Source organism: Dysidea avara, chromosome 1 (assembly GCF_963678975.1).
Source record: "Dysidea avara chromosome 1, odDysAvar1.4, whole genome shotgun sequence".
Classification (NCBI taxonomy): domain Eukaryota; kingdom Metazoa; phylum Porifera; class Demospongiae; order Dictyoceratida; family Dysideidae; genus Dysidea; species Dysidea avara.
In genome coordinates, this window is record NC_089272.1 from 36,688,304 (window position 1) to 36,701,774 (window position 13,471).

Consider the following 13,471-nt stretch of genomic DNA (forward strand, 5'->3'; position numbering starts at 1 on the left):
CTATCAGTTTTGATTGTACTATGATTGTGCTACTCCTATGCAGAGCATAGTAGCGAGTGACATTTCCCAACTACCATATCTAAGCAATCTCCCTCTTGCTCACCTAGTAACCACCAACAGACACATTCAGATTTCATTATTGATCAGGGCGGACTACTACTGAAACATCATAGAAAATCACATTGTGCGAGGCAATGGACAAACAGCTGTGAAATCTAAGATAGGATACTTACTCTCTGGACCCATGCCAAACACATCAGACCTTTCTACTGCTATCCTTCGTACTAATGTACTAGAAGTCACTGCATGCATGAGTATGATTTACAAAAGTTCTAGACAATTGAATCTACAGGTACATCACCGATCACAGTTAATGACAAGAATGACTCTACAACTCAGACATACATTGATTCAAACATCACTCGCTTACCAGATGGATCCTACACTGCTAAGTTTCCGTGAAAACCTAACCACACTCCTTTGCCAACTAATTTTGCTTTGTGTGAAAGAAGAGCACGATCACTAGTTAAGAAATTGCCACAAGCTCCTGAACTCCTTACCACTTATGGCAATATTCTCAATGAAGACAGTCATTAAGGCTCGGTGTGTTCTGTGAAGCAAGACTACTGCAGTTGTACACTATTCTAATGGGGGTTGTAGGAGAATCTTTCTTCACAGCATGGTGTGGAATGTAGTGACAGTTGGTAGTTGGAAATGGAGATTGTACCTGTTTTCAATGAAACCTCATGCTGCCTGTGAATAATTTATGTTCAACTATCTTACGCTTCAGATCTCAAAAAGTTGCTATCTCAACCGACATAGAAAAGGCTTTTCTACATGTTAACTTGCATCCTAATGACAGAGCTTTTACACATTTTTTATAGCCATCAGATATCAACAATCCTAAAAGCAGTCTACAAATGATTTATTTCAAGGTTGTTCTATTTGGTGTTACCAATTCACCTTTCATGCTTCATGCCACTTTGTGCTGCCACCCTCAGAACATAAACACACCTGTAGCTGCAGATATGCTCTCAAATATTTATGTGGACAACATCATTAGTGGTTGTCACAGCTCAACACAAGCTATTCAACACTACAAGGAAGCCAGAAACATAATGAAACAAGCAAACTTCAATCTTAGAGCCTGGGCTTCCAACTTCCACCAGCTCCAGTCACTTGCAAAAGCAGACAATGTTGCTGACAGCAATACTCAATATCCTTGGCTTACTGCGATATATTAACACAGACACCTTACATTTTGCTGTCAAAACAGTGATTTGAGAAAATCACACTTTCATAATGAAAAGAGAAATTCTGCAACAATTCTCTAAGATATGTGATCCTCTTGGCTATCTATCCGCTGTGACAATCCAAGCCAAGCTCCTCTTACAACAAATCTGGTAAAGCAATGTACAGTGGGATGAACCACTACCACAGCCTATTCAAGAAGAGTGAATCTCCTTAGCTACTGTGATACAAAATGCCACTACTTTATCAATCCACAGACAATACTTCACTGAAGACCCAGTTATAGTAGATCAGCTACACATTTTCACAGACGCTAGAACAAAGGCTTATGTTGCTGTTGTTTATCTCAGATCTGGAAATCATACAACTTTTATCATGGCCAACACCAGTGTTGCGCCACTGAAAGAGCTAACTCTGCCACGCCTAGAACTGATTGCTGCAGTGGTTGCTACTAGAGTAATCTGTGTATTATCACATCCCTATCATTGCAGGAAAACCACTTTTCTTTTGGTATGACAGCCAATCATACTATATTGGATACAGCAGAAGAAGAAACTAACTCCCTATGTGTCCACCTGTGTCAGTGAGATCCACCAGCTTGCTTTAGTAGCCACATGGGGCTACTGCCTAACAGAGGAGAACCCAGCAGACCTCCTAACCAGAGGAATAACTGCTAAGGTATTACAATCATCTGCACTTTTGAGCAAGGGGCCATCATGGTTATGCACAGGAGAACAATGGCCTAGGTGGACACTATCATCCCCCACTCTCACTGCTTGCAGCTGCAGCTATAGCTGAAGACTTTACAGAATCTCCACCTCATCAGTCTGGGATACACCATAATATTTAATCCAGCCAACTACAGTAGGCTTAATAAACTTGTTGCTGTCACTGCTTATGTCAATACATTCTTAGTCAATTTGAAGAATCACAGCAACAAACAGTATGGACCACTCACTCCTGATGAACTACACAATGCCAAGATGTACAGTATTGGGTAAAAGCTTGTCAATTGTAAGTCTACTGGAAGGAATTGGCTAATCTTACCGCACCATCATCAACTAACAGATTATCACTAGTGCGACAGCCTAGGCTTTTCTAGACAAGGATGATTTCATCCACTGTGGGGGTAGAATTCGTAATGTTCCACTAGATCAGTTGGCCAAATTCCCCTACCTACTCGCCCCCAAGCATTCCTTCACATCCTTGATTATGTACAGTACTCATGAGAAAAAAATTTCATGCTGGAGTGAAAAACACCTAAACACCAATTAGGCAAGAATACTGGATACCAACAGTAAGGCAGTACATCAGAACACTTCTACAACACTGTACCACATGTAAACAGCACATTGGCAAACCTTACCTAGCATTTGATCCTCCATCACTACCAGCAATTCATACTGGTGATGTGGCACCATTTACTGTGACAGGAGTAGACTTCACAGGAGCTCTACATGTACAGCAGTATCACACTGAACAAAAGGTAAATATTTGCTTATTCACTTGTGCCACTACCAGGGCCATTCACTTGGAAGTTGTCACAGATCTATCTACTTACACTTTCCTCCTAGCTTTTCACAGGTTTACAAGCCGTAAGTCTCTACCACAGATAGTAATTTCTGCTACTGGTTCTACATATCTGTCAGCAGCTGAAGAATTGTCATCATTGCTGGAATCTCAGGAATTGAAGGAAGCCCTGGGTAGATAAGGTGTCCTCTGGAAGTTCATCCCAAAATGTGCTCCATGGTTTGGAGGTTTTTGGGAGAGGTTGGTTGGTCTTAAGAAGATGTCATAAAAGAAGGTATTAGGAAGAGCTCACATATCACTACTCATGCTTCAGACACTAGTCGTTGAGATTGAAGCAATGTTGAATGATCGACCACTTACCCATGTTTCATGTGATATAACAGATACTGAACCAATCACTCCAACTCACCTTCTCTATGGCCGAAGAATCACATCCCTTCCTTATAGATGAGTGGAGGAGGATGAAGTTGTAGATCTAGCATTTGGAGAGAACACAGACATTCAGAAGAGAGTGAAACAGCTGGCATCAGCACAGCAACACTTCCGCTCAAGGTGGAAACATGAGTACCTCACTTCGTTACATGAGTTCCATAAGACTACAGGTAACAACAGACAGAACATTGCAGTGGGGAATGTTCTGGTTCATCATGACAGTAAAAGAATATATTGGAAACTAGCCATTGTTGATAGCTTGATTTACGGGAAGGAAAATTTGGTGAGAGCAGCAAATATACGAACAACAAATGGAACAACTAATCAAGCCATAACAAGACTTTACCCCTTAGAGATATATAGGCCTGCATTAAATATGCCAGCATAATTTAAAGCATAATATATGCGCATAGTATATGCTGGCATAATGTTAACATATTGTGCTAGTATCCTAGAATGAATTGTAGTTATATGTACAATATAGTTTGTTTGTTTGTTTCAAGATGGCACAACATGTGTCAGCTGAAACATGTGTCAGCTGAAACCACTGCGAATACTGTAAGAAACAACAATAACCGTGGTGGCACGGAGTGTCAGGGAGCTCTAGTGATGAAAGTGAAGATAACCAGGATAGTGACAATGCATGATCAGATAGAGGTATTTACTGATGATGAAACTCCGAGCTTAACAAAAGAAGCTAACGGAAGTGGCTTTCTACTGGTTTACCTTATTCTAGTCGGAGTTCGCAAGATGTATTGTCAACTTCTTCGTTGACAGAAAACTCAACGCCTGTAAGGAATCTTTTACAAGTATTGAGAGCTCTCCAAAAATCTTATCTTGCCAGAAAGCGTAAAGTTTCCAACGATCTGCCAATAGCAAAACATAGAAAAACTTGTGGAAACTCATCCTCCGACCAAAGAAGGTAACTGTTCAGCAGCGTGTCCAGCAATATACAGTATATTCGCTCGTCATGGTATCGCAGCTACTTTTGTAAGCAACAATGGTCCACAATTTGACTCTCAAGAAATGAGAATGTTTGCAGATTGTTATGGCTTTGATCATGTGATTAGTAGCCCACACTATCCACAATCAAACGGCTTAGCAGAAAGGACAGTGAAGACCATTAAAAGTCTATTTGCTAACTCCCCAGATCCATACATGGCTCTCATGAGCTACAGAGCTACTCCTCTGCTATTTTGTAATCTCAGCCCAACAGAATTGTTTATGGGTCGTCAGATTCGTACAGATATTCCCCAGCTGAAGACTGCATATATCCCTAATTGGCCTTACCTTGACAATTTCAGAATACAAGATGATACTGTAAGTACAAGGCAGAACAGAAACGCAAATGACAAACGCCATAGGGTGAGGCAACTGCCATCTCTGCCAGATAAAACACCAGTATGGGTTGCTACCGACAACAGAAATGTTCCTGGAAGAGTTGTACAACAAGCTAATACTCCAAGATCCTATATTATTGACACACAATCCGGCGAAGTTCGCAGGAACAGGAGTCAACTTTGTATTCGATCGCAACACTCTGAAACTGTATCATCACAGTCAACAGATCAGACTCATAATCAGATCGCAACCCGTTGTAGAACTGGAACTGCAATAAAACCTCCTAATAGACTTAACCTTTTTACCATGTGTATATATCCTTCATCTCTGAGCTAATCACTCGTGTAGCTACAACGTGAACTGTGGTAGGGTTCGCAATCCGAAAAATCAACTTCTACAAATCAATCCCCCTACCAATGTGGGATGTTCATTGTAGTATCCCATTGCTAGATCCACCATGAAACCGGAGGCACGATTGTTGTCTTCACAGAACTATCGGTTTCAGTACCTCGCAAGATGAAAATTTATTTGTAAAATTTTGTGTTCCACATGAAGGACCGGATGAAACTTGCTACTTAGCCAAATCGATGCAGAGTTGCTGCAGTTCAAAAGTATGCACAGAAATACGTAAGTAAATGATTTGCTGGGTGCCTGACACAGGGTTGCTTTCTTTGAAAAAAACAGACAAAGAAATATGAAGTTTCGATTTCAAACTTCCTTACCACCCAGGGCAAGAGAAGCCAACTCTTCCTCATAGTGTTTTGATACGGTTGGGTGCATAGTCTGTCTATGCTGTTAGTTTGGAAAAGATCTGAGACTTCTCACCATCTGGGTGACGAGCGTCAAAATTTTCTGCAGCATTATAGAATTTGGTCGCACTTTCTAGCCATTTCTATCAATTCTGCTGCCACAACAATCATCAATTATTAACTAAAACTATGGAAAAATATGTCTCTGAAAGTTTGATAGCAGCGGTTGTCAATTATTATTTCATCCACAGCTTCCACGCCTCGCTCTAAGCTATGCATCAAGGGAGGCAGCAAAATCATCCAAATTTGACTTCACATCTCATGCTCCACAGCAGCTTCAAATCTTCACTAGATCACCCTACCTCGCCATTATGCTGCACAACATCCCAAAACAAACCAAAAAAAGCACAAAATCTGTCATTTTTTATTTGAGCTGGGTGGAGCTCCTGGTGAGCTGTGCTGGCATACTGCATCATTTGAAATCACAGAAACACCAACTGCTACTACTACCAAACGTTTTCAACCATCATTTATCATCATTCTAAACAAAATTATGTGATTAGTGTGGCATCAGAGGTACTGGAAAGCACTTTGGTACCACTGAGAGAATCCCTTGAAATGACGCACAAAAGCTTTAACATTCTTCACCCAGATGGTGAGAAGTCTCAGATCCTTTCCAGACTAACAGCATAGACAGACTATGCATCCAATCTTATCACATCACTATGAGGAAGAGTTGGTTTTCTTGTCTTGGCTGGTAGGGCAGTTTGAATTCGAAAATTCGTGTATCGTTTTCCGCTTTTTGACAGAAAGCAACCCTGTGCCGGGAACCCAGTGAATCATTTGCTTATTACTGTGTGTACTTTTTAACTACATCAACTCTAGATAATATCTAGCTAAGCAGCAAGTTTTGTCCTGTTCTTTGTGTGGAGCACGAAATTTAAAAATAATTTTTGCATCCGTCACGAAATACTAAAATAATAATATTGATATTTCTGTGAAGCGAGGGGTCCGACACTCTTGAAATCTCGTACGCTTCGTCAGAAATCACATTTGAAATCATGAAATCACACACTCAAAAGAAATCAGAAATCACACTTTTTGAAAACGAAAATCGTAAAACTCCGTATATTTCCATAAATTATGGACGCATTGAATTACGCGATATTATTAATTGGAACATAACAGAAGTGATTTAAGGCCCGAATCACTTGATCTGGCACTGGTTCGGCTGCCAATCTCTAGAATTTTACAGCCCAAGCTGAGTCCACTAATGGTCAAAAGCTTCCATCACTGGAGCCATAGATTTGCCTCTAAAATCTATGCTGGAGCCACACGAGTGATCTGAGAATCCATCTCGGAATCTTATTCAGTTTTAACTAGCAATTTAGGCTCTACTCGCAGCCACAAGTGACGGTACATCATAGTGACTGCATGGGTTAATGATGAAACGGGTAAACCATGTAGAAGGGCTGCAAACTATAAGCACACTTTTGCAAAGAAAGTAGTTCCCAGCATTAGCTTCAGGACAAATAATTATGCAGCTTGTCTAGAAAATATGTATGTCAGTACTGGTTAGTAACTAGCTACTAGGTGTAACTTTTCAAAGATTAGCTCACATAATATGATTCTGCTTGTTCAGCTGACCCACTAAACATCTTTACATAACTCGCAAGCAAACATTTCATATAAAACAATCCTGGCATACACAATGAAGACCATGGATGTATCCAGATCAGTTGACTGTGTACTTAGGTGTTTCCTGCCACTGTGGTTGTTAGTCAATATGAAATGAGATCAGGGTTGTTAACAGAGAGCCATTCCAGTTTTCAATACAATTGTGAAGGAAGGGATGTGCACGTTACTGATGTTAGCAGAGATATTGTTTATGTCAACTTTCAGGTGTGATTTAATCTATCGTGTATTATAAAACTGGTAGGTAATACATACAAGTAGCTATCTTTCTGCATATAGCTAAGTCAGCTTCATGCAGATTAAATACATCACATATTGATCAGATAAGGTTTATAAGTTCTGCTAAATTTTGCAGGTATGTTCATTGCTGGCAATGCATCATACTGGTTTGCATTGTATTATCTGAAGAACTGATAATGCAGGATGCATTGGAGCTAACAGTGTATAGCACACAAATTTTAGGGAGAACAATTACCTAATCAGTGACTTTATGGAAATACAATGCCAAAATGGTCCTCAGACACTATGCTCTTTGCTCGGAGGACATTATAGATTTTGTTTAGGTTTTATAATGTAGTTAAGTAGGTGTAGCTTGTAAGTAGTTTAGTTTATTGTAATTAGTGTGGTAGTTTGTAATTTGCTAGTCTTTGTATTCTTTTGTGCTTAACTTTTCTGTGTACTTATTTGTTATCTATTTTTGTAAATAATTTTACACCTTTTTCATTACCTAATCATTACTGATTGAGTCCAAGTCTATCTCCTACCAAAGATACTGTTTTAAATTCATCATAACTCAGTGATAAAAGTGTAACTGAAATCATGTGGACCCACTGATGACACGTAACCATGTAATAGTAACCAATTCCAATATACTTAATTAATCACATGTATCACCATCAGCTACTTTTATTATTATTATTGCTGGGCATGCCGATGTGCCAAGGGGACGTGAGTAATGCTCCAAGGAAAAAATACACAAGATAACAGTACTGCTTTATTATATCTACCGGTAAAGACGATACTCGACAATGCCTAACACTGCCTATACCATTTTTACTTTACAGCACAAGTATGTAGTAGCTTTTTGATAATGCATGCTTTCTGACTCAATCACTGAAGTTGGCAAATTATTCCAGTCGATGACAGCTCTTGGAAAGAAGGAATGCCGGTTCATGTAGCTAGGTACCTGGATGAAGTGGTAAGGGTAGTGGTGTCTAGTTGAACATTGTGTGGCTAAGAGGATAATGGTATTGATAGGCTGCAGATAAGTCGTGGATTGCCTCGTAAAAATGCCGGCGGCTAGCTATAACTAGGCCAGTGCGGCATTCCTTGATTCACGCCTATTATTTTTTTACCCTTGTTAGAATATAACTTATGCACGAAGTTCTGGGACGGCTTCTATTCATTTTTAGACAGCCTCTTTACACTGTTAGCTTGCCTGTTAATCATCAGCACTACCGTACGACCACAACCACAAACCATCACTGCTACTGGTGCCTGGAATCATCTCAGCCAGACAGCTTTGGCCCCAGTATCTTTGCTTACGAACTAGACTCTAGTGAAGATACACTGTTAAAACAGGGGAGTTGCAGTAACTATGGGAGTAAAATATTTTACTCTAAAAGGGGAATTCGGATTACTAGGAGAGTAAAAGTAACCCACTAAAGGTAAAGAGAACTCCAAGTAAGTGAAAGCACCAAACTGAAGGGTTCCCATTACCAGCTAGCTAGTAACTAAGGTGAACTCAGTGAGCCACTATATATAGCTATAGCTACTGAGGCCACATAGCTGAACTGAATGACTGTCTCACTATGATATTTTCTCCATTAACTAGCCAGTTCAATTCTAGCCACTCAATGTAAAAAGGAAAGTAATTATTTAGGTTTCCTTTTCAATGGCAGCCATTTACTGACTCATGTTTTATTTTACAGACTAACCAAGACATAGTGAAGAAAACAGACAGTACGAAAGCAGGAGGACGAATTGTTACTCAAGAGTCAAGAATGTTTTGAAATACGTATGTATAATTATTAAATACCATTTCTATTACAAGCGCATTATTTAGAGTGAAGAGTATTACCATAGAAATGACTTCTTTAACAACAGAACCGTGTTGAGTAGTTGAAAGCGGTTTGTTTCTCTGAGGAATTGTAGTGCTTAAAAGGTGATACTAAAGTGTTTACTTGTTCGTGAATAATTACTGGGCGTTCACTATCTCGTTCATTCTTTCTGCAGGCACGTTTGAGCTCATATCTTAGTGGTCTCGTGTGACACGCCGGGTTTATTAAACTGGTTCCAACAGAAGTCACCACTGCTCGTGAGGGTTTAGGCGCCTTATCGTGACACAGCAGAAATAGTTCAAGACTCAGGGAAAGAATAAATTAGGCGGACTCAGCCGTATCACTGACTAGTACGTACAGTATTCAGCCCACTCACCGCTAGCTACTAGTATTCAGTGTGTAAGAAGTTGAAGACTTGAAGGAGGAGAGGAAAGCCACCTAGCTTAAACATGGCGTACATATCATGTCCGTCTGCTTTCAGTTGACGTTAGCAGCCGGACACAATGATATTGCTGGTAAGGTCAGTAGCCTGTATCATTGTCAGTGTCTTTACATAATTACATGCAGATTCACTGGAATTAACTAGTAAGATATATCGTCTGCAGTTAACAAGAATCTTTATGATACAATGTACATTGTGTGTCTTCGACTTCCGTCATCAACTTTCCAAGACCTGTAAGGAGATAATGTTTATAGTTACGTAAGCACATAATTATTTTTTTAGCACGGATGTCTCAAGAGCATAGAATTTAAACAACATCCAGTAAGTGTGCTAACATACAGTGACTGTGCATCAATTTGTAAACATATATTACAGGTGCCACAGGAAATCAGTGAACAAGTAGACAAACAAAATGAATGATGAACTCCAGGTAGCAAAAGTGTGCTGTTTGCATGATAGCAACTGTGGTTATTTTAGTGTACACTACCAATGCTGCTAGTCTGGCAGAATTGTTTTCACTTTGTTGACAACTGCGTGTGATGTACCTTCAGCCATACAGGTAACAAGTGTGTGATTGTTGAATATTTCTTTACTATACTGCTATTTACTACAGCTGATAACATGTCATGTGACAGGCAGTAACTCCAGTGAAGTGGCAGTGAAGTGTCGTTTGCTGATGATGAAATGAAGTCTTGCTACTGATCTCTTGAGTGACTTTCCAATATTATAAAGCTGGATATTGTAAACATTTTGTTACAGTTTTGCTGTATGTCTTTAACATCATTTGAGATTTTATATGGAGTCATTTGTAGAATTTCATGGAGTAAAGGAAACACCTTGCATGCTTATGTGAACTCTCCTAGAGTAACTAAAACTCCCTACAATAGATTTTTCAAAGGGTTCCTGTTATTCCTTTGCAGGGTGTTAGTTACTCTCCACAAAAATATAGGGGTATTAAATCCTCCCTACACTGGGAACTCCCCTAGGGGAGTAACAGTTACTCCTTATTTTTAACAGTGTATAACTTTTACCATCCAGTTTACTGATGACGAAGCTTCTGGACCTGTTCTAGCTCCATGAGAGTCAACAATGGTGAAATCACGGAAATCACGAAATCAAAATTGAAATCACGAAATCACAATTGAAATCATGGTTTCAGAGAAATCACTGTGATTTCGAAATCTCGTACACCCTTCGAGAAAGTGGCGGACCCCCCGCTGTGAAGACAACAATCGTGCTTCCGGTTTCATGGTGGATCTAGCAATGGGATACTACAATGAACATCCCACAATGGTAGGGGTATCGATTTGTAAAAGTTGATTTTTCGGATTGCGGACCCTAACTGTGGACGTAGATTGAACCGACTCAATTAGCTATATACGTACGTCAAGCCTCGTGTCACGCTGGCGATGATACATGAATAAACACTGTACGGAAACTTTACCGTACTGTGAAGAACAATACATGTAAAATTGTCAGTAGACTATGTAGCTAGACTTACCGCAGCCATCCGCATTTTCATCTTGTTGAAATACAAGTAGCCATTGATCACAAGACTGCTAGCTGTTGCCTGCATGATTTCCTTGCAATTTTGCCGCCTTCCTGTTTGGTAAAATTTATAATAATCAGTCACTGTCAGGATGTTTCATATTCTGCTAAGTATCCTCCTAAGCTCTCGGTATCCTCGTTGCCTGATAACCGATGACGTCAATACTCAGGTAGTTACTCACTATAATTATGACTAGACTGCATGTCTATCCAATAAGCCAATATTTTCATACTTCGGTTTATGTGCTGTGAAGGAATTTAGGAAAGGCTGCTAATGTAAACAACCATAGTGGAGTCTGTTTATGGAATGCTTCTAGTTTCTATTGTAAGTTTTATCTGACTGCCCCCAGATTCTGGTAACTGTGAAAAGTAAAACTCAGTGCTCATCAATACAGCCCATCTCAAGAACAAAGCTATAAATGACCACACAGGTTAGCTATTAGCTCAGTATTACACTCGTATGCATGATGGTAAAGATATTCCTCAATAATATGACTACTAATTAATGACTTACAGAACAAGTTAGCTACCATGGCACAGTAACCAGTGCCAAGTATCACTGAATTGTAAATGGAGTTTGAGTTACTTGAATATTTGCTGATTTAAATTAGGTCATGGGACAATGAATAGCAGGTCACCAGCTATATAGCTAGCATGCATATGGTTGGTTGATTGTCCAAAATGATTAGACAACTTTCACCTGTCTGACAATGTAACTATAGGTATTATTGCAAGCAAGATGTATCAGTACAGTGGACAGGTGACAGGTCCTGTAACAGTATAAAATGGTCTATAATTTCTAGTCTGATCAAGGAAAGCAGCATAGCTACAGATTGTCCGATCAGCAATATCAAAAGCTTGATTAATGGTATCAACCACCATGGGAAGTGGCACATTGAAGGAGAAGAAGCAGCTGGTTACATTTAAATAGGATTAGTCTCCTAACTAGTCTAAGAATCTTTACCATCATTGGTAGCTACTGTGCATGAAAATCATGCGCTCTTTATTATTATTACACTGTAAGTACACAAGTTACATTTGATCTACTAAGAAATAGTACTGGTATCAAAGAGATTGGTTGATACTGATGGACCAGTTGGTTCTACCAACAATTTGTAGTTAGAAAACTGATATTATACATAAATTTTAAAGCTGTAACTTAAGTGGTATCTATATGTATGTTTATCGGTTATAAGCTCTGGTGCACAAACATGGAGCCTGTATGGAGTTGAACTTTTGGGATAAATATCTTTAGTTGAACTATTTCACTGCTCAGTCATATTCATTAGCAATCATGTTGTAAGCAATAATAAATTTAAAGTCCCTCTGACCATATATGTGACCGGGCCTGCGAAAACAGGGCATGTGGGCACAAACTACACCCCATCACTCTATAAGTCATATCTCCATACTGGAAAGGTATATTTCCATTCTATAACTTGCATCATGATACCAATTAAATGCTAACTAAGATCTGAAAAGTGCAATGCCATAGCATAATAGTACAAAAAGTTATGAGTGATGAAAGTGTGAAAAAGTAGGCAAAAATCATGTGCCCACATGCCCTATTATCGCAGGCCCGGTCACATATAGAGCTTCAATAACATATAGACAGGATATACAGGTAAACAGGGAATCAGAAAAATATTAACACTATATTGCATGATAACAGCAATGCCTTTAACAGGATTGTATGAATTATGCCTTATGTGTAGCTAGCAAATTCAACAAATAGTCACTAACATCCTAGTATGGTATTTGTGGGAAGGAAATTTGACATACTAATCTATTACTTTGATACTGCCATAGTTATGCACATGTTAAACAGTAATTTTAAATAATTATGTATGAGTAACAAACATCAACACATACTACTTGCACACCAGTACATACACATGCACACCTGTCCTATCCTGTCTGTACATTGCCCATCGGGGTCACATGCAGGTCCTCCACAAAGCAAAAACTTGTGGTCACACTGGTGGATAACATTTTCTATATGGTGTATGGCCGGGCCCCCAACACTCCTCAACTAAGGTTGACAATGTTCGCATTGAATAACTCCATGCTGCTCACAAATTGATTTTGATCTCTCATCCAAGCATTTATGCCACTTCAAATCTCCAGATAGGGACCTTCCGCTTATGCTGGCATAATTATAAACACAATAGATGCCTGAAAGCATTGAACATAATGCTACAGTAGCCTAATAGGGAATACTTGTACGATATTATAAATCTAACCAAGCTATAAAAAAAGTACAGCCCCAAAAAGCCATGGTGAAAAAAGTTGTGAAATTCACAAGTTAGCGGCCAAGAATGGCTGTGATGGTAGACAATTCAGGTGATTTGTTGTTTAAATTTTTTTTAGCCATTTACCTATACCATCACGACCATTTCTTGGCCGCTAACGTGAATTTCACA

At 39.3% G+C, this 13,471-nt stretch overlaps 2 protein-coding genes and 1 long non-coding RNA gene across 5 annotated transcripts in view; 2 read left to right on the forward strand and 1 right to left on the reverse strand.

Moving 5' to 3' along the window:
• LOC136263498 (uncharacterized) overlaps positions 1-11,230 on the reverse strand; it is a 28,539-nt gene extending 17,309 nt beyond the window's left edge. The window contains exon 1 of one of the 2 annotated variants that reach the window (XM_066058052.1): positions 11,002-11,230. In XM_066058052.1, the coding sequence (XP_065914124.1) occupies positions 11,002-11,076 (75 nt within the window). In that variant the 5' untranslated portion in view covers positions 11,077-11,230. Of the gene's footprint in view, positions 1-2,617; positions 3,129-11,001 lie in introns of those variants that run through there. The other variant, XM_066058073.1, reaches the window with a different exon arrangement.
• LOC136263621 (uncharacterized) overlaps positions 1-13,471 on the forward strand; it is a gene marked incomplete in the record, with an annotated part of 463,802 nt that overhangs the window by 166,730 nt on the left and 283,601 nt on the right.
• On the forward strand, positions 8,862-10,301 carry LOC136263503 (uncharacterized). 2 transcript variants are annotated; one of them, XR_010704667.1, is made up of 7 exons: positions 8,862-9,162; positions 9,234-9,578; positions 9,626-9,733; positions 9,783-9,821; positions 9,876-9,930; positions 9,978-10,059; positions 10,114-10,301. It is a non-coding gene; the product is annotated as an uncharacterized lncRNA (long non-coding RNA). The 2 variants fall into 2 exon arrangements; XR_010704666.1 differs by having other exon boundaries at positions 8,868-9,162; positions 9,234-9,573.